At 35.4% G+C, this 26,373-nt stretch overlaps 1 protein-coding gene across 1 annotated transcript; it reads left to right on the top strand.

The window, feature by feature from the left end:
• The first annotated feature begins 458 nt into the window (after positions 1 to 458).
• On the top strand, positions 459 to 26,373 carry LOC110687986 (glycine--tRNA ligase, chloroplastic/mitochondrial 2-like). The gene is made up of 36 exons (XM_021864646.1): positions 459 to 947; positions 1,457 to 1,507; positions 4,636 to 4,703; positions 6,316 to 6,397; positions 6,513 to 6,576; positions 7,096 to 7,151; positions 7,329 to 7,406; positions 8,363 to 8,437; positions 8,515 to 8,585; positions 9,371 to 9,487; positions 9,580 to 9,681; positions 10,403 to 10,529; positions 12,502 to 12,585; positions 12,968 to 13,054; positions 13,786 to 13,887; positions 14,457 to 14,520; positions 14,945 to 15,000; positions 15,116 to 15,187; positions 16,470 to 16,552; positions 17,738 to 17,786; positions 18,045 to 18,107; positions 18,207 to 18,296; positions 18,401 to 18,487; positions 19,024 to 19,095; positions 19,192 to 19,250; positions 19,799 to 19,892; positions 20,433 to 20,651; positions 20,876 to 20,970; positions 21,063 to 21,153; positions 21,246 to 21,350; positions 21,656 to 21,694; positions 23,599 to 23,688; positions 24,699 to 24,800; positions 25,460 to 25,541; positions 25,836 to 25,921; positions 26,010 to 26,373. Exons 1-36 carry the CDS (start codon positions 699 to 701, stop codon positions 26,106 to 26,108), a joined length of 3,210 nt encoding a protein of 1,069 aa, XP_021720338.1. The 5' UTR covers positions 459 to 698; the 3' UTR covers positions 26,109 to 26,373.

The raw sequence follows: 26,373 nt of genomic DNA, 5'->3' as shown, positions 1-26,373 counted from the left end.
CCTACTCCGAAGAGTTCTACGCAAATCTAGCCTACGGATATGTACAAGAGTTAACTAGAAATTGTTAGAACCTTCCAGACGTTTCTCAAATATTGTTGTACATTCTGAACGTTTTCAGGCCTTATATTGGAAATCTGATTTCACCTTAACATTCCTTGACCCGAAAATCGGTGAACCCCTATAGTTACATTTAACGGTTGATAAACCTATTTCGTTTCTCAGCCTTATCAACTTGTATTTCCCTCCGTTAAAAATGGGTTTTCTTTAAGGGTTTTGAATCAGATTGAAGATTAAGAAAGTATATCTTTTCTGATCAAAACACCGGACTAATTTTCTTTGCTTAAGACCCGAAGTCATTCCTGTTCAAACTATTCGAACCCACAAACTCGAGGTAATCCGGCCAATGGGACAAGCAAACATTAACATATCATCCGGATGGATATGGGGCAGGGGCACTATGCAACCCGAGCCATTCCAAAACGTGGTGCACCCTTTTTACACCTCTCCCTCGTTATCTCTCTTTCTCTCCTTCCCTAAAACCCAAAACCCAAACATTTATCCACAATTTAAAACCTTCAAAGAACTCAAACTCTATTTCAATGGCGGAAAATCATACCCATTAACAGAAAAATCAAATCTTTTTCTCAACTAAACTCTTTCATTTACTGTAAATTCCTCAATCAAGTTACAAGTAACAAATGGGGATTCTCACACTCCCATTAGTAATCTCAGTCCTTAAACCCCATAACTATAAACCCCAGAATTTCTCTTTCATTTTTCACCCAACTCGTCATTTTTGCTTTAAACCCCATAATCGTCGCTTTTTTGCGTCTTCTAGTGTTGGCGCTTCCACTTTGCGGCACAATTTTTCCGACAATGGTGACCCCAGTTCAGGTCCTTGTACTGCCTCTGTGCCCACTTTCCAACAAGCTATTCAGCGTCTTCAGGTTTATTTCATATTCTCTTTCCTTTGACTTTTGGATCAAAATTTTATATCTTTGACCTTTAATTCTTGCCATTATGTATTTTTCTAAATTTTATGACTTAGTTCTTGCTAGATTCATTGCAATGTGTGATATTCAATTTATGGATTTAATGATATTATGTTTAAAAGAGTATGAAAGTCAAACAAGAAGCTCATTTGAAAATGGAGGGGGAGTCGTTTACTAGTATGTAAATTGTTGTTTTCAATCTAGTTAGAATATACAAGTATTGGTTTTTGGTACCCAAGAGATGACATCGAACTCGATATGGGTTACATTCTCGGGTGATGGTTTTGACATCAAAATTAGCATTTGTGCTTTTATCTTTTGGGGTTAAGTAGTTATCTAAATCAAATAATGATCTGATCAAAGGGTGTATAACTGTATGTTGCTCCCTCCTGATTGGACATTGAATTCCATTCATATATGACTGGTAATCGTCTCATATCTTTTTGTTTTTTGGGTACCTGCAGGAGTATTGGGCCTCTGTTGGGTGTACAGTTATGCAATGCAGCAACACTGAGGTGATCTTCTTAATTTGTTGTACAAAAGCAGATTCCTTTTGCGGTTTGCACCTTCTTTGTTTAATACCTATTGTTTGGGTGTCCCAATTGATATGGATTCACGATAGATGTAACTCGTTCTCCCTGTGATGAATTTTATTAAGTTTGATAGACATGCTATTTCAAATTATATATAAAAATAAACAATTGAATCTTAATACATTCTAGGATATTTTTGATTTTAACACCTCACAAAAGCATGAAAATGGTTTTTAACACCCCAAAAAAAAAGGTTTATTTTAACACCAGACAAAAACTACAAAAATGGTTTTTACCACCATTTAACTGATTTCGTTTAGGAATCCGTTAATGGGGTCATGAGCCACGTGTCGCTTTATTATTGGCCAAAAAAGAAAAAAAAAGAAAAACAAAAAATTAAATAATAAAAAAAAAACCTAAAACTACCCAGCCACCCTAGCCCCACCACCGCCCCACCACTGCCACCTTCTTCTTCACCTTGACCCACAGCCGCCGACGCAGCCACCGATGCACCACCTCCCCCTCCCTCACTGACTGACCTAAACCCATCCCCACCTTTTTCCCGCAGCCCTAAACCATCTCAATCACAGCAGCTCCACCCCCCCTCTCAATCACCTCACGCATAAACCCAATAGCAGCCCTGCACCAGCCTCCAATCGCCACCAATAACCGACCGAACAGCCACACAACAATTGCAGCCTCTAGCCACCGCACCTGCAGCCGCCACCTGCACTCCGTCGCCATCACCAGCCACAAATTTCGATTTGCTATTTATGGATGTTACTCCAAGAACAGCCACGAATTCAGCCATTGATGGCCGAAATCGGCTGGTTAAGGCCACTCAGCCCCAAAACCGGTCGATTTCAGCCATTAATGGCTGAATTCGTCGCCGGTTTTGGGGAAGGAAGGTTGCGGTTTGGGCGTTTGGCGGTGCTAAAGGCGGTTTAGGGCTGGGGAAAGGGAAGGGGAGGGTTCAGGTGGGTCGGGTAAACGGAGGGGGAGGGATGCGCCGGCGGCCGCGCTAGGTGAGGGTGGAGAAGAAGGTGGCGGTGGTGGGTTGGGGTGGATGGGTAGTTTTAGGATTTTTTTTTTTTAATTTTTTTTTAAAACAAGTAAAATGGTGACACGTGTCACCGTGGACCCCACTTAACGGAATTTTTGGACGGAAACCGTTAAGTGGTGGTAAAAACCATTTTCGTAACATTTGTCTGGTGTTAAAATAAAAGTTTTTTTTTGGGGGGTGTTAAAAACCATTTTCATGCTTTTGTCAGGTGTTAAAATCAAAAATATCCTACATTCTATGGTTCTTTTTATTTTTAAAGGTTTGTAGCTTATGAAAGCTATATTTTATTTGGGCAAGTCATTGCAGCATTTGTATATTTACTTCACCACCTTCAACATGCGGTTTACATTCCGGATTATGTTGCTAGTAGCTTTACCTTTGATGATCAGGTGCTGCATGAGGAGTGATATATAGTCAATGTAGATCTGTTACTTGTTATTTATTGTGTTTAAATGCAAAGTAAGTGTTTATTGATTGAGCGAGCTATACTAAATTTGTTTGTTTGAGGTGGCAGTTCGTACTGGGGGTCTAGGGGTGCTTGTTGGCTCTTTACTAGCACGTGACTTGTTTGCACCAACTTTTATGTCCATGTCTTACTTTCACATTACTATACTAAGGAAACTCTTAACACGTATACTATTCATGTGGTTGACCCTATACTCAAGGTTGGTGATCTTTCAACTCTTGTAATTTCTCCTGAAGTGCCTCTTTGTTTCTTTTCCTCTTCCCTCTTCCCTTTTGTGTGTGTTAAAAGTGGACACCCTTAGCCTATGGTATATCGAGTAATTTTCATTAACATCATTTACTCCTCTTTCTAAATATTCTCTACACATGTTTGGATGAGTTAAAGGTGTGTGCAATACATTTGGATCGACACTACCACATTGGGTTGGTTGTTGCTGTAAAAGCATTAGATAAGGAAAATGAGAAGTGGTGGGCCATAAATAGCCTGAAATTAGAAGGACTTTTAATATTTTTCTTGGGATATCTCTTAATTTACTATGGTTTTGCCAAGCAACGAGATATTAAGTTCCTTTTGGGTATTTTTATGGGTTATGAGATGTTGGCTATAGCGCCTATAGGATTTTAGTAGGCTTCATTTCTCTCTTTGGTGTACTACATTACATTGAGATGGAGTTGTTTGGTGAACATATGCATATAGTATTTGAATAAGGGACTTGAGATGGACTTGTTCAGGGGACATGCAAATATCAGTGAGCTTTTATTGCAAGATTTCCCAATGGCTTGAGTAGTGGAAGTTCCTTTGATTTAATTTCTTAAATTTTTTTATCCCCTCGTTGAGAGCATTTGCTTCTCTTCGCACTCTATAACTGGTTCCTCTAGCAAATGAAGTGGGTCGTTTACTGTTTTTCTTGAGGCTTATGTAATGGAGATTTATGTTCACCAATAGTATTTTGGTGGTGAAGTCTTTTAACAATATGGTGTAAAAAGTAACAAGTATGGACTCCATAGATGGCTTTCAAGCTGGCTGTGTCCACTCACTTCATATAGTTTTTATGATCTACTTCTAGTGGATGATACTGTGATCCTTAACAGATCCCGTGAGTGTAATTTAGGCTTCTTGTGATGCTGTCTCTTACTAGATTGAATAATGGCTAGTTACTAATTAAATTTGAGAATATTATATTGATTCAAGCTAGCAATGCCCTAAATCTGAAGGATTTGGCCAAGTTCTTTGGGTGTAAATGGCTCTCTCCTACTTGCATTTATTCTTCATCTAGTGGACAAGCTTTTATGAATTACATGTGTCATTTATTTGTGTGGTTTTGCACTTGTGCATGCTATGGATTATGAAATTTCAGCACAATTCTAGTTCATCTATATGCAGACTTGGTAGTTTATAGAAAGTCCTATTTAAAACTTACCTGCCCTGTTATTTGTGAACCTTGATTGCTGTTTGCTCAAATGAGAGCAAGATTAATTGTAAATTGTTGGTGTAAGGTTTCCTCTTTTCCTTTGCTTAATGATGTTGCACGGTTTCTATAATGCCTTTGAGATACATCTTTGAGATTCTTGCATTTCTCAGGTCGGAGCTGGGACGATGAATCCCCTGACATATCTGAGGGTCCTTGGTCCAGAGCCATGGAATGTTGCGTAAGTCAACTCCAAGAATTTTAATAATATTTTTCTATTTTTTCTGGTTTATTTTTGGGCTTAGGTGGTACAAAGTGCTCTATCATTTTCTATTTTCTACTTATGTTTTTAGTTCCTTTTCCTTCCATTATTCTGGGATATACAATTTGCATCGTAGACAAGCTTTGTGCTAAAAGGTGAATAGATTCTTCTCTTTGCTGAATGAATACATAACTCATACTACTACAATAGAAGTTGTATGTGTTTTGCACGCCTTACAGCTGAAGTAGTTTTGGTTGTCTTAATGACTTAATGCATCTACTATGTTTGCTAGAATATTTAAATTAGACTCTTTACAAGCTGAAACCCCGAAGATCGAGGTTCTTGGTTTATGGTTGGATTTTGAATATATTATTCACGAGAGACAAAGTCTACTGAGGAGTATATACTTAAATCATTTAATTTATATTTCTTTTGCTTAATATATGTGCTTAGGACTTAGGGATACCTGTCCATCTTCTCAACTTACCCTATTTCCTCTATCTGGGGGTAGGGGAGGGAGCAGGTGGCTAAGCATTGAGAACATAAATGAGGGTTTGTGGGTCATTGGGCTGTAGGTGTGGAGGTTAAGAGTTTGTTTGAAGTATTTTGCCTAGTGGCAGTAAAAGATTTACAAATGTGAACATGTAGCATTGTCAATAACACAATATGCTTGACAAAACTAATGTGACCTACATTACCTGACCCGAACTCAAAATGGACTATCTAACTCGACCTGAACCAAAATAAAATATGCATCCCATATAAGCTAAATGGTAATAGACACTATAGTCACCCAACCTAAATTGACCACACCAAAACTTGGTGTATAGCGAGAATAGATCAGGAAGTCAACTCTTAAACCAAGTCTGGGTGCAGTTTGCTTAAATTCACATCTTTTGGAACTTATAGCATAATTGGGGTTAGAAAGCGTGGGTAAAGGGTGTTGCAGTTGAACTTTGCTCTTGTTGGAAATTGACTATGGACTAGATACACTTGTTATAGGGTACCTACTGATTAATTGTCCAGGAAGAATCTCTTAAGATATGAGTGCTTGCCCTACTTTGGTATTGTGGTAGAAAGGAACAGCATATCTTCTGATCACGACTTTCTTGGAATAGGGTTGAATTCTTTGCTTCATTTTATTGCAATTCTATCCATGATAATATATATGATTGTCAGTTTTAATTAATATATTTCATTCAGAATTGCTCACCTATTGTTGTAACGCCTTTCTAGCAATTTCAAAAAAAAAAATCTATTCTTATGTAGAGAAATTATGAAATAAATGGTTACAATAGTTGATTGGATAAATGTTTGCGATGATGACCTTCTATACTGAATGTTGGTGTCAATAAATTGAAGAGGGTGAATTTCTTCAGTCTTGTCAGTTGCTGATGACATAACTTTTTTCACAATTTACATCTTCTTGTAAGGATTGTATTAAGATAAGTTCATGCCCTTAAGAGGCTTATCTTGCTTTTATCATGGCATCCTGCCTTTAACTTTGGGGTTGTAGTTGTTTATGTTTTTCTATTGAATATCATCTGTTATGTAGGTTGCTCTAACATTGACACGAATTTCCTTTGGAAAGTTATGTAGAGCCTAGCATCCGGCCTGATGATAGTCGCTATGGGGAAAATCCAAACCGTCTTCAACGCCACACCCAATTTCAGGTATAGCTGTTATTTTTAATGTATCCAAACCAGAAAAAAACTGAAGTTTGAAAATACTCTGTTGCTTCCTATGGTTAATTAGTCAAGTATACTCTTATTTGGAGTCTGATCTCAGGTTATATTGAAACCGGATCCTGGAAATTCTCAAGATCTCTTCATTCGGAGCCTATCTGCTTTAGGTAGCAATTTTCTTTTGTATCTCTTTCTGTACTTGCTTGTTATCTTCCTGAGCTAACAACATCATGCACGCGTGAGGTAAGCTAGAGCTCGAAAAGGGTCCTTAAGTCGTCTTTTATATTTTTGTATAAAAACCAGGTTGAGATGATGGTGACCTCTTTCAACATTGGACTCCACTATACAATCTCATCAAAAGATTAAAATATAAAAAAAAATAATTGCTCTACTTCATTCTTATTAAAAACTATTTCATCCTTATATCCCTTGCCACATATACTAATGAGATTGAACACTTGAACCTAATCAACCCAGATAAACACAAGATGATTATCAAAGGCAAAAAGGAAGTGTGACACTTACCTTCTGATTGTTGATATATAGTGAACATGAACATAGGACATATGATGTTAAGGTTTTTTGTTGTTGTTTTGGTGCTCGTTTAGATTTCCATTGTTTCATCTCAGTTTTAGTAATTCTTGTGCATCATTTCAGGTGTTAATGTTTTTTGGTGCATATTTCAGGTGTTAATGTCAATGAACATGATATACGTTTTGTGGAGGACAACTGGGAAAGTCCGGTAATTTTTTCCTTTCACTGGTGGACCAAGCCCTACCCTTACTTTGGAGATAATCTTGTCATATAATAATGGCTTAACTCTTATACTTGCTAGTTGAATTCATGAAATTCTCAAGTCTGCAGTGAGGTCTCTTATGCATACTCACTGTTGTTTTTGTTTGATACTGCTTGTTTTTAGGTCCTTGGTGCATGGGGATTGGGTTGGGAAGTTTGGATGGATGGGATGGAGATCACTCAATTCACATACTTCCAGCAGGTTATAATTCTTCCTTGTTTCCTTATGAGAAGGATTTTATGTGCATATTTTTGAAATGAATATGCATATTTTATGAACTTAATGTGATGTCTGATGTGTACATTTATTGAATTCAATCTGCAACAGTTTATTTTGTCAAATTTATGTACACAGAATGTTCACAAGTGTTTCATATTAGAAATCAAAAGTATTTTCAGTTCAATAAAATGTATACACATTCAGTACTAATAAATGCTCATTCAACTGAAAAAAGTTGCACATCTATCCTTCTCATTTTAAGGAACATCCCGTTATCTCATTAATATACATACACTCCCTCCGTTCCTTAATGCTCTACTCACGTTCTGTTTTGAGGTGGTTCATAATGTTCTACTCACTTCTACTTTGTTCTATCTTTAGCAAACACCTTATACCATATTATCCCCTTTTCCCACAATTTTTACACCTTTCCCACTACTTTATACATTTTGTTTTTCTTTCACCCACGACCTTTTTACTACATCTCTCTTACTTAATCCTCCTTTTCCTTACACCCACTCACCTTTTTCAATTTTTCCTAGGAAAAAGATTCTACAGTAAGTGATATGACCATTAAGAAATGAAGAGAGTAAGTATAGTGAATAATGAACTTTTGATTTGGATCTGATTATTTAAAGCTTGTTTTTACAGACTGATCATTAAGTCTTGTCCTCAATCTCTAGTTTATTCTAGCAACAGTCAACAGAAATACAAATTAGTTATTTGAAATCAGACGTCATTTCAATTATCAATCAATGGTCTTAAAGAAAGGCTTCCTTCAATCATGTTGTCTTTAGTTTATACTTTCTGTATATCTGGAGTACTTGTCCTCTACCATATGATAGTTTTCGCTCTCAATTGTTTTTTAATGAAAAAAATGGCTACCTCCATATTTTGATATCAGTTTGTCGTATGTTGTTTGTCTCAATTTTGTTCAGGCTGGAGGTCTTCCATTGTTGCCAGTGTCTGTTGAAATCACTTATGGTCTAGAGCGAATTCTCATGCTGCTACAGGTCTGTGTTTCTAGGTGTATTCTTTCACATTCCCAGTCTATATGTTTCTGCTGAAGTTTTTCCATCTCTGTTTGCAGGAAGTTGATCATTTCAAGAAAATACAGTATGCAGACGGGATCACATATGGAGAATTGTTTTCTGAGAATGAGTAAATAATTCACCCCAGTTAACTTTTATTTGTAAAAGTTGCTAACAGATCCCGTGCCTCATGTCCAGTCATATCTGTCTTCAAAGTCACATGGTGTTCCTTAGTATAGTTCACTTACTAATCTTTCCTATTCAGTCTATTTATCACATAAATCAGTGTTTCTATTTTAAAATTCCAATGCGATATCAATTGTTAGCTTTAATTACCAATGCATGTAATAGAAATTCATTATATGTATGCATATCGTTGAAAGGAAATTATTAACGAATGGAGGGAGCAGTATATGTAGGTTTTTGAGCTGTGAAACTCGTGCTTTATTATCATCGAGTTTTTTCATAACAAACTGTATTCTTATTGTTATCAAGTGTTATTTAACTCCTTTAATTAATGGTTGCTATTATGATTACTGTTGAGTTATAGGTGTTGGTATAACATCAGCACCACCACCATTCATTGGGGACAATGTTGTTGGCAGGGACTATAGAGGCTATGATGTATTTAGCTTTGTCAATAATAAAGCCTTGCCTCCTTCTATAATTACTCTACCAATTTTGTTGATTATGTGATAATTCATCACATTTGTGCACCTTCATTTTCATAAATTTTGTTGATAGATTCTAACCTTCACTACCATTGTAGTCTTCTAAGTTATGTAATCAATTGATCTTTTTTTTTTTTTTTTTTGTTTTTTATTGTTTTTTTTGTTTTGTTTGTGTCTTGCTGTACTATCTTATATATTTGACCTATTATGTTTATTTGTGCTTGAATGGGATGTTTACTTTTAGGAAGGAGATGAGTGCTTATTATCTTGAGCATGCCACTGTCGATCATATTCAGAAACATTTTGATTTTTTTGAGAAGGAAGCTCGCCATCTACTTGAATTGGGCCTTCCTATCCCTGCGTATGTTCCAAAACCTCTACTATGTACAAATATTTCGTAATTCTGGACAAAGAATATGGTCAGCAAAATTAACATGCCTATAAATGTGCTAGGTATGATCAGCTTCTGAAGACATCTCATGCTTTCAATATCTTAGATTCTAGGGGCTTTGTAGGTGTAACTGAACGAGCTCGTTACTTTGGTCGAATGCGTAGGTGAGTAAACTTTTGTTATTTTTTCCTAGCCATGCTTTACTTGTACCAGATCATGTTCAGTGGTCGAGTATCTTTCATGTCTAATACAGAGTATATTTTCTTCAAACATTGTGCTCCTTTTTCAGAGGTGTTAGTATAATGCTTTTATCTTATACGAAAAAAATAATGAAGTAATAACAGTGGGGAAATGTAACTTAGGTCTCCTATCTTCATTCATCCCAAAATCTAGTATTTCTGCAAGTTTTTTGTTTTAGCTTTTATCTCCACTCCTTTCTTTAAAGAGTAATGAGTGAAAGCCTTTGAAATTGCCTGCTAACCGGTATTGATGTTTTCCATTACATGATTATAGTAGTCAGTAATGAAGTGTTTTCCACTTTCCATATGAAAGTCAAATTAGAGACCTGTCTTCCATTTACTCTAAGGCTATGATCATCTTAAGCTGAAGATCTTCTTTTTTCATGCACTTTTCTCCAGTCATTACAATTTTAAAACTAGTGCTTTTAGTATGAAGGCTGCATGCTACTGCCCTCACCCCTCCCTTATCTTCGATGAGGATGTCTTGTTTACTGCGTTATTGTGTTAGTGGTGAACTGAAGAATAATATCTAACATTTATTAAGGGTTGTCAGTATTTTTATCTCTATACTAGCTATTAAAAATATTATTATTATTTCGGTGGTGTACTCACGCTAATTTCATTTTTATTATTGGCAATGCATCAGTTTAGCTCGTGAATGTGCTCAGCTGTGGCTGAAGACACGAGAGTCTCTTGGTCATCCTCTAGGCATTTCTGCTGAGCTTGGCCCTATAACTTGTCCGAGTGAGGTCATCCAGTCTGCAGTAGAAAAGGTAGGTAGCAAGCGTGATGTATGGAAAATTCTGGTTCTTGTTCACTGCAATTCTTCTTTTTCTTGGTCTTATTTGGTAGCCAAATATGTATTACTGATCATGTCAATGCACAAGGGGAAAGTGATCATCTGCTTGTAGCTGGCATAAATTGCATGCAGTGATGCACCATTTGAATTATCATGTCAAGTTCTTATGTATTGCAAGTATGTCATGTTTATATATGTTTGGTTATGTATTTCACTTGTGCAACATTACTATTGTGTTTGTAGAATGTAAATCACTCTATTGTGCGTAGCAAATTTTCGGATCCATAAATCTGGATTACTATTTATTGATGTGATTTTCTCTTGTCTTTGTAGAAGCATGAGAAGTTTGTTTGTTATCTGTCTGCATTTGAGTAGGCTGGGTGCTTTTCTCTCTTTTAATATATAGCGTGAGTTTGTTGAGAGGAATGGGGTATCTTCCATGATTAGTCCTCTCATTCTTTTACTTTTGTACTGGGTTTGTTGACTTGATATTTCATGTTGTACAGCAATTAGCCTGGTTAGGTAAGCTTTATTTATGGACTGTGGAATATGATTAGCCTGGTTGTGATTCTGTCTGTTGGGATTCTTTTTTATTATCTTTCTTGTAGCTTTAAATCTTTTATTGACATATTGCTTTTGGTGGCCCTTTCTCTTAACTACATTATTTATTCTTCAGTACATAAGAAATAGTAATACTTTCCCTGTTCCCATTTCTGATACATGCTAACTTTGTCACTCAATTATAGATCTCTGAATGGCCCTTATCTTCTATCTAACTAATGAATAGTTTTTTAAGGTTTAAAACGAGGAAATCTTTGGGATGGAATAGAATAATTGGACTGGTATGGTGCATGTAAAATTTTTGGGGCATTCTGAAGGGATCATGTAAAAGGTTGTTCGACATTGATTGTTTCAAGTGGAAAAGGAACATGTGATTTTCTTTTTAGTTCCCTTTGTAATGTAGATTATGGGAAATGCTAATTAGTAATATGCATTTATTGAAACAAAGAATATTATTAGAAATGTTTTTTCCTTGTTTAGTGCTTGTCATCAAAGCTGCTCTCGTCACATTTACTCTTGTCTGTGCCAGCTCATAGATAAATTTTGGGAGCTGGAGTTTAGAAAGAATAACATGGCTTACTTTTAAAATTAGTGGAATGGGGTACATCTATTGTTAATTTGTTATGCCTCTATGAACCACATATAATGGAAAAAGACTTCAAATTGTCAAGAACTTTTTTTACTTATTCATTCTAGGGCTTAGATTTTTTTTTAACCCTGTTCAGTTCACCTTATTTTTGTTGAACTGAAATTATTTTATTGAATTTAAATTATTTTTGCTGAACTGAAATTATTTTTATTGAACTGAAATTATATTTACTGGTTTTCTATTATATTTCTTTTTTAAAGCTACTAATTTTTACTGAACTAAAGTTATTATTATTGAATATTTTTCTTAAGGGGAAGTGAACAGGGCTTTCAGTCAATTTTATAACTATAGAAACATCCAGTTACTTAAACTGTACAATACTCCTTTGTTCTGATAACCTTTTTGTAGAACAGCCATATTTCCATCAGAGGCAAGTATTTGGATTAAGCTGGTAATATATGTTGAAGTTGCTGTCATCTTAGAAGTGTCTTGTCTCTTGTCTGCCACCAATTGAATCAACATGTCTGGAAGTCCTATAATGATTCCATCATACTATTGTAGATTCAATGTAGCAAGCTTTTGCATTGCCTCCAGTAATGTGGGTGATAGTTTGCTGTTCTGACAATTCATGCTCTGTGTTATTTACTGATTTAGTTTCTTGTGAAATTTTTAATTTGAATCTGATGTTATGACATAGACATTAGACATCAATGCAAACTTAAGGTGAATTGCTTCAAATTTTATTTTCCTAATTTCTAAATCAAATTCAAAATTCAAATTTCTAATTTTTAAATAGGTGTCTGTAGAGCCAAGGATGTTTGCCCTTGAAATTGGAACAGAAGAGTTGCCGTCACATGATGTATCATATGCAACTCAGCAGGTTGGTTCATGCTCACTCTTTGATATACTCTCTGAACATCTATTATTACAGAAGAGCTGCCTGGCAACAATGCACAAGATTGACAAGAATATTTAAATATGATTACTGCCCGAACGTTAATTTCGTTAATCCTACCCTTCCATTACCAAAAATTGTGAAAATAATAAACTAATGTTGCAACCTAACATGCGAATTTTCCAGCATGTGATGTCTTTCCTGGTCTTCATGCATGTGGTTGTATACATGGCGCTCTTATATTTTACACTGATTTTAGTGTTGGGACTGTTAACACATTTGTAACTTTGTAGTGGTCCTACCCTATGGCTCAGTGCCCTCTATATTGTAGGGCTTTGTGATTTTAATGATGTGTTGTTGTCTCCAGTTGAAAGATCTTATTGTGCAATTGCTGGAAAAGCAAAGATTGGGCCATCATGAAGTGCAGGCATTTGGTTCACCTCGAAGATTGGTGGTATGGCTCTAAAAACTACTTTACCTTTTCTGTTTTATTTTATTTTATTTTATTTTTTATTTTTAAAAAACTTATCTTCAAATTGTAAACTATAAATCTCTGCCTGTTTTAAGCTACGCAAATTTGAGAGGTTAATAAGTTTAATATTGATGCGTGCAATCTGATTATTGGAACTCCTCAATAAATGCATATTTAGATTATAAGAGTTTGGAGGATGGTTGATTTTTCCAAGCTACTTTCTAGCTGAGTGATAAATGGAGGATGGTGTTGGCAAATCTATCTTGAAGTTACCTCGAAGAAATTAATTCCTTAATGATAAGGGGGTGGGACAATTTGACTATTGTATTAGGTCAAGGGGATTCTGCACAAAAGATACTTTGATTTCTGTAATTGATTAAGGTTTGTATGATATGGAATCTTTAAATGACTTTAGGAAAGGTGAATGGCAACATCCCTAGATGATCACAACACTAAGAATTATGCAATCTTACCAGAAATAAAAATCCTGAACCAATGCAGATTTGCTGATTTGGTTTTAAGATAATCTGTCCAATCTCTAGCATACTAGATATGTGCAGTTTTCTTGTTTAGCTTCTCCTATTCTTATCCAACAAAAATTGATGTCAGAAGTGTAGTAGCTAAAGTTAACTGCCTCCCTTGCCTCCTCCCAAAAAATAAATAATAAAGATTGAGAACCAAAGAGATTGAATCAACTTGACTTGTTTCTGCAGGTTTGCATTGATGGGTTGTGTGCCACGCAAGCTGAAAATGAAATTGAGGTTCGAGGACCCCCAGCTTCTAAGGCATTTGACAGCCAAGGGAATCCAACAAAGGTATCCATATTGGCCATATCTAACAGTCTTTTAGTCGTAGTCTTAGAGTTTGGTTGATTAAATTTTATCAACTGAAGCTGTGAGCTGGTAGTCTAGTTTATATACTTAACTTCTCTACATTTACTGGCTGAACAAAATCTCAATTGACAAGTTCGTCAAGTTGAATATCAATTTGGTTCAGGTATTTATAACCTTAAACTAACATTCCTTGTTCTAATATGTTAATTGTTATAGCTAAACATACTTTATGTACACACACACACACAGAGAGTCAAGCATATAGATTAAGCTCTCAAATTCAGAGTCTGTTCAACTTCATTGTTTAATTACTTGATGTACTCTATTTAGAGCATGCTTCTTCATCGGCTCAATGAATAACAGTTACATGTGATGCACTAAATTATGCCCTTAGTATGATACTCTGTTAACAGCTCTTCATACTCGACTTTGATCTTTTATAGGACGTGGAGCTGATATTGTTGTGACATATGATTCATTTTCTTTTATCTTTCTTTTATGTATTGATTAAATTCTTGCACTCATTTAATGCTTGGGTTACTTGTTTGCAGGCTGTTGAGGGTTTCTGTCGTAGATATAATACTTCTCTGGACTCCATATACAAAAAAGTAGATGGTAATTTCGGTCTTTAGATTGTTGATATGTATGGACTGCATATGGATCTATTTTTTATTTCTAATAGATCTTTGCATGTCTAGCTTGTTTAATGAAGATAGTTCCATTTCATTCCTAAACTCTTTTTCTGGAAGAGCTGTTCTATATCTGTACATTGCTAAATGAGACGAGGGCATGTTGCTATGGTCTATGACAACCTTCCTCCCTTCTCAAAGAAATGAGATGAAAGTATTATTTGGAAGCCATTGTTTATTGTGCATTGGCTGGTTGAGTTGGATTGCAGTCCTTACTCGTCCCATATAAAGCTGTGACCATTCAACACTTTTTGATGCACAGTGATAATATATTCTGATGCAACTTCTATAAATGGCTCTTTTGAAGCTTCTTGCATAATGGTCCTGATCATATGCTCTTCTTACTTCAGGTAAGACTCAGTATATATACGCTCGTGTCACGGAGCCCTCCAGATTTGCTTTGGAGGTTTGACTTTAGCTTCCTGACTGATCTATTTCTTTCATTTTCTTTGTACGAAGTATATTATTTCTTGAGTACAGTGGTCTGCTCGAAAAACTAATCTAACTATTCTGGTCACTAGGTTTTAGCTGAAGGTCTCCCCGGAACCATTGCCAAATTATCGTTCCCCAAATCAATGCGTTGGAATTCTCAGGTTTTTGTTTCCCATGATAGTGTCAATTTTTATTACCTGGCAATGTTTTTGTGTAACTCTTGGCTGTCACAGACACAGTACGCAAAATGCTGTGCTGACAGCTATAATTTATTTGGAATTCAATTGACTCCTGGGTGCTGAAGCATTAAGAATTGTAGTTAAATGTTATTTAGAAACAAAAAAGTCAGTTGAGATCCAGAGAGAAAGGTTGATGTTATGAGAGAGAATAACGGAAGGTGTAAAAATATTTGGGGATGTAGGGAGTATGCATATATGAACTTTCGGGAAAAAAAATACCCCATGGTTTGCTAATTCAAATATTTCTGTTTCCTAAAGCATACTGGTTGTGGTGTGCTGACTAAATGCTGTGAATATTTCTGAAACATAATTATGGTCTTCTTTATCTGTTTATGTTTTTGAAATATGTGTCAGTTTACTATGAAGTGTATGGACCCTAGAACTTTGGGAATATAGGATTTTCCATGCTTTGAGAATCTAAATTTTTACTTTATGCATCTAAAGATTACCAGTCTTATGGATTAGTGTTGAGCTAAGTACTATTGGTCTGTATTTATTTTTAAAAAGTAGCCGCGCATGTAGTTTATGGTTTTGAACCTGCTTAGGAATCCACTTTAGCTCTTTATAGTGTCTTGCTACTGTAACATTGTATATATTGATGAGGCATCAAGGGATTAAGTTGGTGCTGTAGCAGTCTGGTCTGATGTGGATGGGGTAAAAACAGTTTCCCTATGGCTCTAACCATATTGGACCTCTTCTCTTACACTGCTTTGACCTATGAAAATCTATTGCTACGTATCAAAACTTAGATTGTCCTGATCGGAAATTATTTTTGTTGATAAAATAAACTGATTATTATGGAACAAAACTAAAATTCACTGATCTACACTCACTTATTAGTATACAGTAGATTTTCAAATCTGTTACTTTTTTTCTTTTATTAGTATACACTATATATTCACATCCAAAAAACCCTTACCTCCCAAGCAAAGGTTAAGAGTCTCTGGTGGTGCAAAAAATTGGCTTTTCTTTACCTGTGCTGACTGCTGAGAAACATTACGTTTGTTCCTTGCTATGGACTGGCAATGCTATTAATGCTGTGACCAAACATATGTTTGATTATGATGTCTTTTCCATTGATATATCATTTATTCTTAACTATATTGATACATGCTGAAATTATCATATTTTAATAATTACAAAAATATATATACTACGTATATATGGTTGTGAGCTGAGCAGATTTTTCTTGATATGCTTTTAGGTTTTGTTCAGTAGGCCTATTCGTTGGATTATGGCTCTTCATGGTGATGTTATCATTCCATTTACTTTTGCAGGAGTTTCCAGGTAATTGAAGTAATTTTTGCTACAAAGTTGCCTTTGCCTTTTTTCTGCAGATGTTGCGGCATTACTCATCTAGATGTTTACTTCTGTCCCTTTTTGGCCCTCCATATGCATTGATCCTTTAAGGAACTTTTAGACTTGTAATTGTACCCTTCAAAGGACCTATATTCATAATTCATGATTTTTTTTAGAGTAAATTTAGTCTATTAAACAAGGGTTTTTGCAGTGAATAGGGCTCTATAAAGCTTTCTCTTATTTTCTTTTCTGATGGGTATTGGGGGTCTTTTATTTTTTTTTCTAATGTTTTGTCTTCTCCTCATTTTTAGTTCATCATTAATTCATTATAATTTCAACTTGATTTCTAAGTAAGCATGAGACGGCGGCAATGGGAGGGAGAATTAGTTTGTTGCACATTTTTTCCTAACCTGACTATTTGTTTGTTCCAAAATCTCATAAGTACTACCTAATTCATTAGTGAAATTCAGAACAGGTTTGTAATTTTCTACCTAATTTGTTTAATTGGCCCAAGAATTACTAAACTCACTAGTATAGTTTGCCTTTTTTGTTTTTCCGTTTTGCAGTTCGCAGGGGGTGGGATGGTCATTGGGGGGGGGGGGAAGTTCGGGAAGTAGGTAACACTGGCTCTGACCTCTGTTATTAGAATTTTTCCCTTGAGCAGTTATTTGTCATAGGTTTTAGCTGATTAACACCTAAAGTATTGTGTATGATCAAATTTATCTGTTACCATTGATGTTGCAATCCTCTATGTAATGTCCTGTGTTAGCTGGTATTGGCAATCTCATCATATTTAGGAACAAGAGCTTCACATTGCTGTTATTTCTCAAGCTAAACATCATGTTATCATCTGCGATTTTGTTATAAATGTCATCACATAAGGTCATACACATGCTTAGCACTTTTTGGGCTTAAGCCCCTAGTTTGTTCAGACACTAGTTAAAATGTTGTTTCTTTAAATGCATACTCCTGCTCCTCTATGGTATGTCCTGAAAATTTTACTGTACAATTCTGGCTCTTGTTTATTAGAAATCCGCCTCATGCTTACACATTAGCTGTGACACGCAAACTCTCTGGAAATTACTATAGTTTGCTTCAAAATTCTTGCTGTTATTATTTGATCATTATTAAATGCTGTGATATTTAATTATGTTTTGAAAATTTTCTTTGCAGTGGAAATATATCTTATGGTCTTCGTAATACACCTTTTGCAACTGTTAAGGTATGTACATGAATGTGGACATGTGTGAGTTTGCAATTTTGAAAAAGTTACTATTTTTTCTTCTCTTACAGTTACAATAGCCAAACACTTGCGTGGTTAATATGGTGTGAAAAGAAACGAGTGTGTTTAGAATCTGACTCTGTTCTGTTTAGGTCGTGGACAATTTACTCTGCAATTCTTTTTTATTATCTTGTTTGTTGTCCTTCTTCAAACTTTGGTTTCCCACAGGCAATGTATTTTGACTTGATATGTTTTCAGGTGGAAAGTGCAGAATCCTACACTGCTGTTATGAAGAATGCTGGCATAGCTGTTGATATTGAGGTATTATGTATAGATATAACGTGTTGTTCCTCAAGAGCATAGATTTTCGGAAAGGTGTGCTGGCTATTTTTGTTCAAGGATTAATTACTTTTGTTACAGGAGCGTAAAAATGTGATATTGGAGCATTCAACTGCTTTGGCTGATACTGTAAATGGACAAGTAATTATGCCTATTGGTTTATTGGACGAGGTACTTGATCCCTAATGCATTTTATAAGCTTTGTCAATGCTTAGTCACATCATTTGTATGATCAATTATTAGTTAGATGATTCTTATTGGTTTGTCACATGTAGGTTGTAAATTTGATTGAAGCACCCACTCCATTACTGGGAAAGTTTGATGATTCTTTCCTAATGCTTCCAAAAGATCTACTAACAATGGTATGCTAGTTAGTCGTGAGGATGTCAATTTCTTTTTGTAGATTTTGCATTAGCATATCGTCATATCCTCACATCCAATGTTAATTTACCTACATCGCATATGTTTGGTACTTAAATTTTTTTTAAAGAATTTGAAGGATAAATGGCTCTCAGGTCTCAAGTCATGGGCCTTACAGATTAGTGAAACTTTGAATTAATTTTGCCAGGTTTAACATGAGTTTGGATAAGGCTACCCACACCTGTGAATGTAAAGCTACTTTTACACCCTAAAACTAAAGGCACATTACCACGATGAATCAGCTCCAAAAAGATAACCGTTTATCAATTTCAAAACATTAGCTCTACTAGGGCAGCCTGAAGCTGGCTGTCAAGATTTGATATAGTTATAAACTAGCATCTGTTTTTATTATCGCAATAATGAGTAAAATTTTCTTTTTTATAGCTTTGATCTTGTTCTTGAAACCAAACTATTTTGGAATCTCTTAGAGAATGGAGGTGAAACATGCCTTATCAGCTTCTGCCTTCCAATGATGCAGGTTATGCAGAAGCATCAGAAATACTTTGGAATTGCTGACAAGAGTGGTAGGTTGTTGCCATATTTTATTGCGGTGAGACTCATATTTGTGTATCTGCTTTTTGTTTTGTTATGTGTTGATGCATGTGATGGAATCCTGTGATTACTAGTTTTGTTGGGTTGGTTTCAGGTGGCAAATGGGGATATTAATGTTGATGTTGTGAGGAAAGGGAATGAGGCAGTGATCAGGTTTATAACCTCCCTTGGATTTGTGCATATTAGATTTATCTGCTTTTCTGTCAGTGTTCTCTCTATGGACCTTGTTGTTTGCTACAGTTTGTAGAGCATTTTAGATGGTTTTCATCTTCTTACTAATCCTCCTAGAATGTCCTATTCGGTAGTTTTCTTTTTGTCTTCTCCTGCATTGCTACCTTTCTAGACGTTTTTGCTCTTTGCTTGAGGAGTAGAAAAAAATGTTTATTTTTGGTGCTGCAATGTAACAGAATTAGTGCAAGTTGGAGTTATGAGCTTGAGAAAGAAAATAAGATAATGTGGAGCATTTGTTTTTGTTAAGGCTTATTAGCAATTTCTTGGGTTTTTTTTTTTTAATGAAGAATATCTTTGGAATAAGGTGACTAATTTCCTCAGGTGCTGATGGGTGTGAATAGCAAAAGCTTTTGGGCAACCTTTTGTTGTAGTGATTCAAGAATATGGACCTTTTTTAATCAAATTATTATTTCTCTACTGTATTACTTGATTAATGTTTTCTTTTATCTGAAAATGTATATTTCCCACAGAGCACGTTATGAAGATGCAAAATTCTTCTATGAGACAGATTCCAGAAAGAAGTTATCGGAGTTTAGAGGTCAACTTAATGGCATTCTTTTCCAAGTAAGTTCATGTATTTTCCTTTTTTTTTATTTTTCTTTTTTTTTTTTTTTTTTTTTTTATCATCTTTTATCTGGGTTCTTGAGCTCTAACCCCTGAAATGCTTTAGATTTGTATACAACCAAATCTAAATAGATTGAGTAAACATCTTTTCACCTTGCTACTAGTAGAAAATCCCATTTTGGACTAAGCTTTGATTTTGATGTTCCACAAAACTAAGCTCATTTGCAAAAATTCTCAAAAGGGTGGTCTTGCAAATTAACTCTGCCTTTAATTTTCTGAGGAAGAATTTGCAGGACCATCTTATACTTTAGGAGCTTTGCAAAGAACCAACATATAATGTTTTGGTCCATAACTATCTTACCTTGCCATTTCCCTTAAAACTGTTAAAGCGCACTTCAAATGTGAACATATTTTTGAGTTGCCAAAAACACTGGTTTTCCACTGTCCTGAGAAACAGTGGTTTGATGACTATTAATTTTCCCTTGTCTTTGAGTTTTTCATTTTGTTGCACTGGTTCTAACTTTGATTTTGCCTATGCAGGAAAAGCTTGGAACCATGCTGGATAAAATGATGCGTGTTGAGATTATTGTTACCAAATTAGCCTCATCCATGGGTTTTCAATCGGAGCAACTACAGACTATACAAGAAGCTGCATCCCTTGCTATGTCAGATCTTTCTACTGCTGTTGTGACTGAGTTTACTTCTTTGGCAGGAATAATGGCTCGCCATTATGCTTACAGAGATGGATACTCTGAGCAGGTCTAACTTTTGACCTGTATCACTAAATTTTTCTAGTAGAATATGTAACTGGTTTGGGCAACTAATTTGTGATCTCCTTGAATTGGGGTTTTTGTTTGTTGTTGTGCCATCTGTCTTCTGCGAGTGCTGCCTGTCTACACATTTATCAATTTTGTTATTCAACATCCTCCCCTCCCCTAAATCCTTTCTTTACCTAATTTTTAATGATCTAAATTATGTGACAGATTGCTGAGGCTTTATATGAGATTACACTCCCTAAGCATTCAGGAGATATATTGCCGAAAACGGATGCTGGAAATGTTCTAGCAATAGCCGACAGGTTTTTACCTTGTTAAGTTGAGTTTAAAATGTTAAGACTTTTATGACACTTTAGTTTGGCGGCATCTGTATTCTGTTGCTTTCATATTGCAGACTGGACAGCCTTGTTGGTTTATTTGGGGCGGGTTGTCAGCCTAGTTCCACAAATGATCCATTTGGTCTACGGAGAATTTCATATGGCCTGGTAAGAGATCTGTAAGTTCTTTGTTTTTCTTGGAGAGTGAAACAGTCGCACCAAATTCAAGGTATCTCTTTCCCCAACTTCTGTTGTGGCAGGTGCAACTATTGGTGGAAAATAATAAAGATTTAAACTTTCGACATTCTCTGGAGCTTGCTGCTGAGGTCCAACCTGTTAAAGTTGATAGCAGCACAATAGATGATGTAAGAGTGTATCTTTTATGATTGATTTCTCTCTAGTGTCTAGGTGTTGACTATTCTTTCTATTGGAGCTCTGTTTGTACACCTCATGCATGTGTTAAGGCTTTTTCTGTTCAAATGATGTTTAAAATTGACAGGGTAGGCCACTTATATGTTTTCAATCTCATAGGTGATTCTTCTGAAAAGATCTTGTTTTATCTTCTCAATTTGATAGTAGTTTCATTCGTTAAGTTGCATCCTGTTCTCTCCATTAGTTTAAAAAATTGTTAGACAAATCATGTGCATTAAGCTATGATTCCTTTCTGCAGGTACAACAATTTGTAACGCGGAGACTGGAGCAATATCTGGTGAGTATGCTGTGCCTATTTTAATCAAAGGACAACTTTCCTTGTCTCTCTTTATGATTTTCAGCATAAATTGGCTTTATAATTATACTGCCTTTTTTCTAAAGCAATATAACATCTTATTTGCAACCTCCACCGGAATGTTGAAAAGTCATAAGCATGATGAAGCAACATGATTCTTCCTCCCAAAAGAAAAACATTCCTTTTCCAACCATCAAGTCTACATAACATCTGGAAGATAATAGGTTCCTTAGAAAGTCTCTCTGACTCTGGATTACTTTCAATGTAAGCTCAAATAAATGAATGACCTATTCAAAATTTCACACCACACCAGGCCACATAACCCCCAAGCTTATTTAGATCAAGGTTAAAAGCAGCTAGGCCATATTTAGCGCTTGTTTGGTTTGACATTGGATACTTGCATACTTCCTTGGAAATTTTAGTCAAATTATCCCCAAGCTTATTCCGATCATGATTAATACCAGCTATAGGCCACCTTTAGCGCTTGTTTGGTTTGATAATGGATACTTCCTAGGAATTTTTAGTGCATGAGAAATTATTTTTCTAAAAATTGTTAAAAGTTGTTTGGTTGGATGTTGGAGTTTCTACTTCCCATGGGAAGCTCTACTATAGAACTTCCTTAGAATATACACACTCTTACTTCCATATTAGTGTCAACCAAGCAATAGCTCATGCTTCATTTCCTAGGAAATTTAAATTCATCTGTTGTGGCTTCATGTAATCCAGAGTAAGTACGAATTACTCGAAAACAAGTGGGATACTTAGTGTGTATGTCTACTTGCCAATTCATTTCTGTCTTTCTGATAGTCAGTTTCAAGGTAGGGAATGGCAATTGCTTAGATTTTGGGAGGATGTTTGGAGAGAGGATTAACTATATTCGGTGTTTCACTCAATAATATAATCAGTCCACTGTACATGAAGCTCCTATTTGCATTCCACAGTCTGGCAATTATTAGGATCTCCATTTATGGAAGAATCCTTATGATAGAGACATAGATGTACTCATTGTAATTTTCGAGGAAAGGATTCTGGAAGTGGTCGGGGATAGATCAGGCATCTTTTCTATCAAGTTTTTTTTTTGTTCTGCCTTTTTTCACCACAGAAGCACCACCTTTTCCCTGTTCATAGATTGATTTGGAAGGCCAACGCTCCTCTTAAGGTGAGAGCACTTGTGTGGACCTTACCTTTGTGAAGAATCAATTCTAATGATATTCTCCAAAGAAGACCAAGAATGATTATTCGCCATATATGTGCATGTTGTGTTGTGTCAATAGTCAGTCATGCTCATACGTCTCTTTCTTTGTGACATGCAAGTGGTATTTGGAGGAGGCTTTTTGCTTTGCAGGGTGAATACCTAGTTATCACACACACTGTTTTGGATGTGCTGCAAGTCTAGTTTGTGGGCTTTGGAATGGCAAAAGAAAAGAATTTGTGGCAAAATGCTTTTAAGGTGATAATGTGGTGTTAATGGTCAAAATAGAATACGCAAATTTTAAGAGGAACCACTTTAAGTGCTAATATTTTGTCGGATAACATGTGGACTAGGGCTATGAAAATATTCGACGTTGCTCAGTAGGGGAAATACATAATAATAATTTCAGAAGTTGCTCAGCAGGGAAATCTGTAATTTAATTTTCTGCTGTTACAAAGCCAAGTTGTCCTCCGTCCTTGTACTTTCTGCTTGTTGCTGATTTGTAAAAGAATTTTCTTTAGTAACAAAAAATAAATAAAGACAAAATTAACAACGAAATGATATTAAAAAATTGGGATGTCTTGAGGAAATCAGTATGTCCAACTTCATTTATGTATTTGGAATCTTGAATGGTCATTCATAATTCTAACTGAAATGCAATTGCTTGTCCATGTTGGGTGGATTATGATGGCAGGTTGACAGGGGAATAAATTCAGAAGTTGTCCGGTCAGTTCTTTCAGAGCGTGCAAACTGGCCATGTCTGGCAGCAAAATCAGCAGTAAAGGTGTGTTTATTCTTTCTGAGATATAATCATTTTGATGTCTGAATAGTATGTTGCAAAATGCTATCCTTGTGCTCAGTGGTATGAGGGACCAAACTAGTCTATTGAATCAGCAATTGTTTGATTATTCTCTTTGTACTTCATTTTACTTCTATATTTCAAGTATGACCTTCACATCTGACTAACTTTGAAATGAAAGTAGATTGTGCCATGCATGAGTAAGTCTGAATAAATTGTGACAAGGGGGTCTTAGAGCCTGTAGGATTCTTAGGCCCGCATATTTTCCCCTCAATACCTTGCCTAATTGCATATATTTTTCTTGATTTCATATTCTTTAAGGATTTCTTTTTGCCTTGTGCTGCAGATAACCTTAAGATTAAGGAATCATGCATTTTGGATTTTTCTAATGATGGCCTGACGGGTGATCAAATTTCCTTCTGATTGCAGTATAAATTGAAGGTCTAAAGAAATTCATAACTTCGTTAGGATTTAATACAGTTGATCTAAATGAAAGGTTACAAGTCTCAAGATATTATCTGTGTTAATCAGTCTAATATAGTCAATAGTACATAATGAACCAGGCCAACCAGCCTAAGGGGGAGGGGTAGTTCTTAATATTATCTTGAAGAAGTTAAGACTTATAAATACTTTATATATAGAGATCAGTGAGAGTGTTCAGCCACTCGAAAGTCTGAGATTGTAACAAAATCATTGATGATCATATTGCATCTACAATTCTATATACAATCAACAATCATTTTCCAGTTAATAAGTTACAGTATTTCATTTTCTTCCTTTAATCTTCATGTTCCTTCTTTAATTTCTGTTAGACTATACAACCTGTTTGTAGATTTTTTTCTTTGCTAAATGTTGCCATGCTCTTTATCTTCCCAATTGCATGTACCTTGATATTCTATCCCAGTGGGATAGATTATGGGTGGTTGTGGGTAATTTGGTATAATTTCTTCAATTATAAATTGCTGCCTTGTTCAAAGATAAAAGCCTTGTTTCAGATGGAAGCCTTGTTCAAAGAAGATCTCCTTCCAAAGGTTGTTGAAGCATATTCCCGGCCAACAAGAATTGTCCGAGGAAAGGACTTAAATGACATCACAGAGGTGTGCTTCTTAAACTAGCAGTCATCCCATGCAACAGAGATAATTTTCTGTGATATTTAACCTTTTTTTTTTCGACGCATGATATTTAACTTGTAATTGTAACTATATGTATTCTCTTTCAATGTGGAGAAAGTGGGGGATGAAAAATTGCTGTTTGCTGAAGTTGAATGACCATGTTTTGTGCATCACCATCTGACATAAAATGCAACTAAAATCATTAGGAGAATCGTCTAAAAGGACCATATTGATGACTTACCAGGTGTAATCAGAATCACATACATCAAATGAATGTGGTGCTATGGTCTGGTAAAAGTGATTGGCTGATGGTTATATCACGTCTTTTCTTGTTATTGAGTTCATCATATCTATATATTGTTGATTCCATGTGATTGGTTTTTTTTAATTTTGTTAGATGGACCACCTCAACCTTGAGTTGGTTCATCGAGCCTGTGTGAAACAAACTGCTGTTTGTAAACATGAATACTTGACAAATTAAAACTGCACTTTTTTAAATAAATATAAAATTATATCAGTGTATCTCTTTGTCTCACTAAAAAAAATATGACAAGAATTTTTAGCTGTGTTTATGTAATCTGTATTTGAGTAATAATAATAGTTTCCTTCTTGCTAAGAAATTGTTTATTGTGCTGAAATTCAAGGTGAATGAAGCTGTTTTTGAGACGAAGGAAGAGAGAGCTTTGTGGACTGCTTTCTTGTCAGTGAACAAACAAGTTTATCATGGTACTCCACCAGTTTATATTTTCCCTTAGCATTTTTTTTCATTCAGTTACTTGATCATGATCATAAATTTTTTGATAATGCGATATACGTCGTATATATTTTATACATAAGTGTCGTAGTCCAGACCCTTGTGATGTCAACACACATACCCTCTTTCAGTTTTTGAGATGCACATGATCCTCCTAGATTTAATCCGGCAACATAAAATAACCCTAATCTCAAAAGACCCCAAAGTTCATGTTGTTTGGTAAAAATGCTTACAAGTTTATGTTTGATTCCTTTTGCCTTGAATAGGTATTGAAATCGACGAATTTGTAAATGCATCCTTGGAATTAGTACAGCCACTTGCTGATTTCTTCGATAATGTATTCGTAATGGTGGTATGTACCTATTTTCATGCGATGAACGATGAATATCTATGAATGTAAACTTGAAAGATTTACATCAGCGTATAAATATCATTTGCAGGAAGAAGAACAGGTCAGGAATAATAGGCTCGCTCTTCTTAAAAAGATTGCAGACCTTTCAAGGGGAATTGCAGACCTCTCATCTTTGCCAGGATTTTGAGTAATTCAAACGTTTTTGAATTTTTTTTAGCACAGAACTATAGAACAAGGTAATAGGCCTTGATAATGTACATTATCTTTCTTTTTCTAGATTTTACTATTCATGAAACAACTCTTATTTTAGAGTTAAGTCATCTTAAGTTAGTGTATCCTAAATTATTGTAATAGCGTAACATCTAATTACTTAACTGGTTGATTGATACGGGGTGGAGTAGAAGGATGTACGTGATGCTCCACTTGATGAAATAAGATCCATTTGCTTCCCA

Source organism: Chenopodium quinoa, unplaced genomic scaffold, assembly GCF_001683475.1.
Source record: "Chenopodium quinoa cultivar QQ74 unplaced genomic scaffold, ASM168347v1, whole genome shotgun sequence".
Taxonomy (NCBI): Eukaryota; Viridiplantae; Streptophyta; class Magnoliopsida; order Caryophyllales; family Amaranthaceae; genus Chenopodium; species Chenopodium quinoa.
The sequence above is the reverse complement of the archived record's forward strand: the minus strand, read 5'-3'. Positions and strand labels throughout refer to the sequence as shown.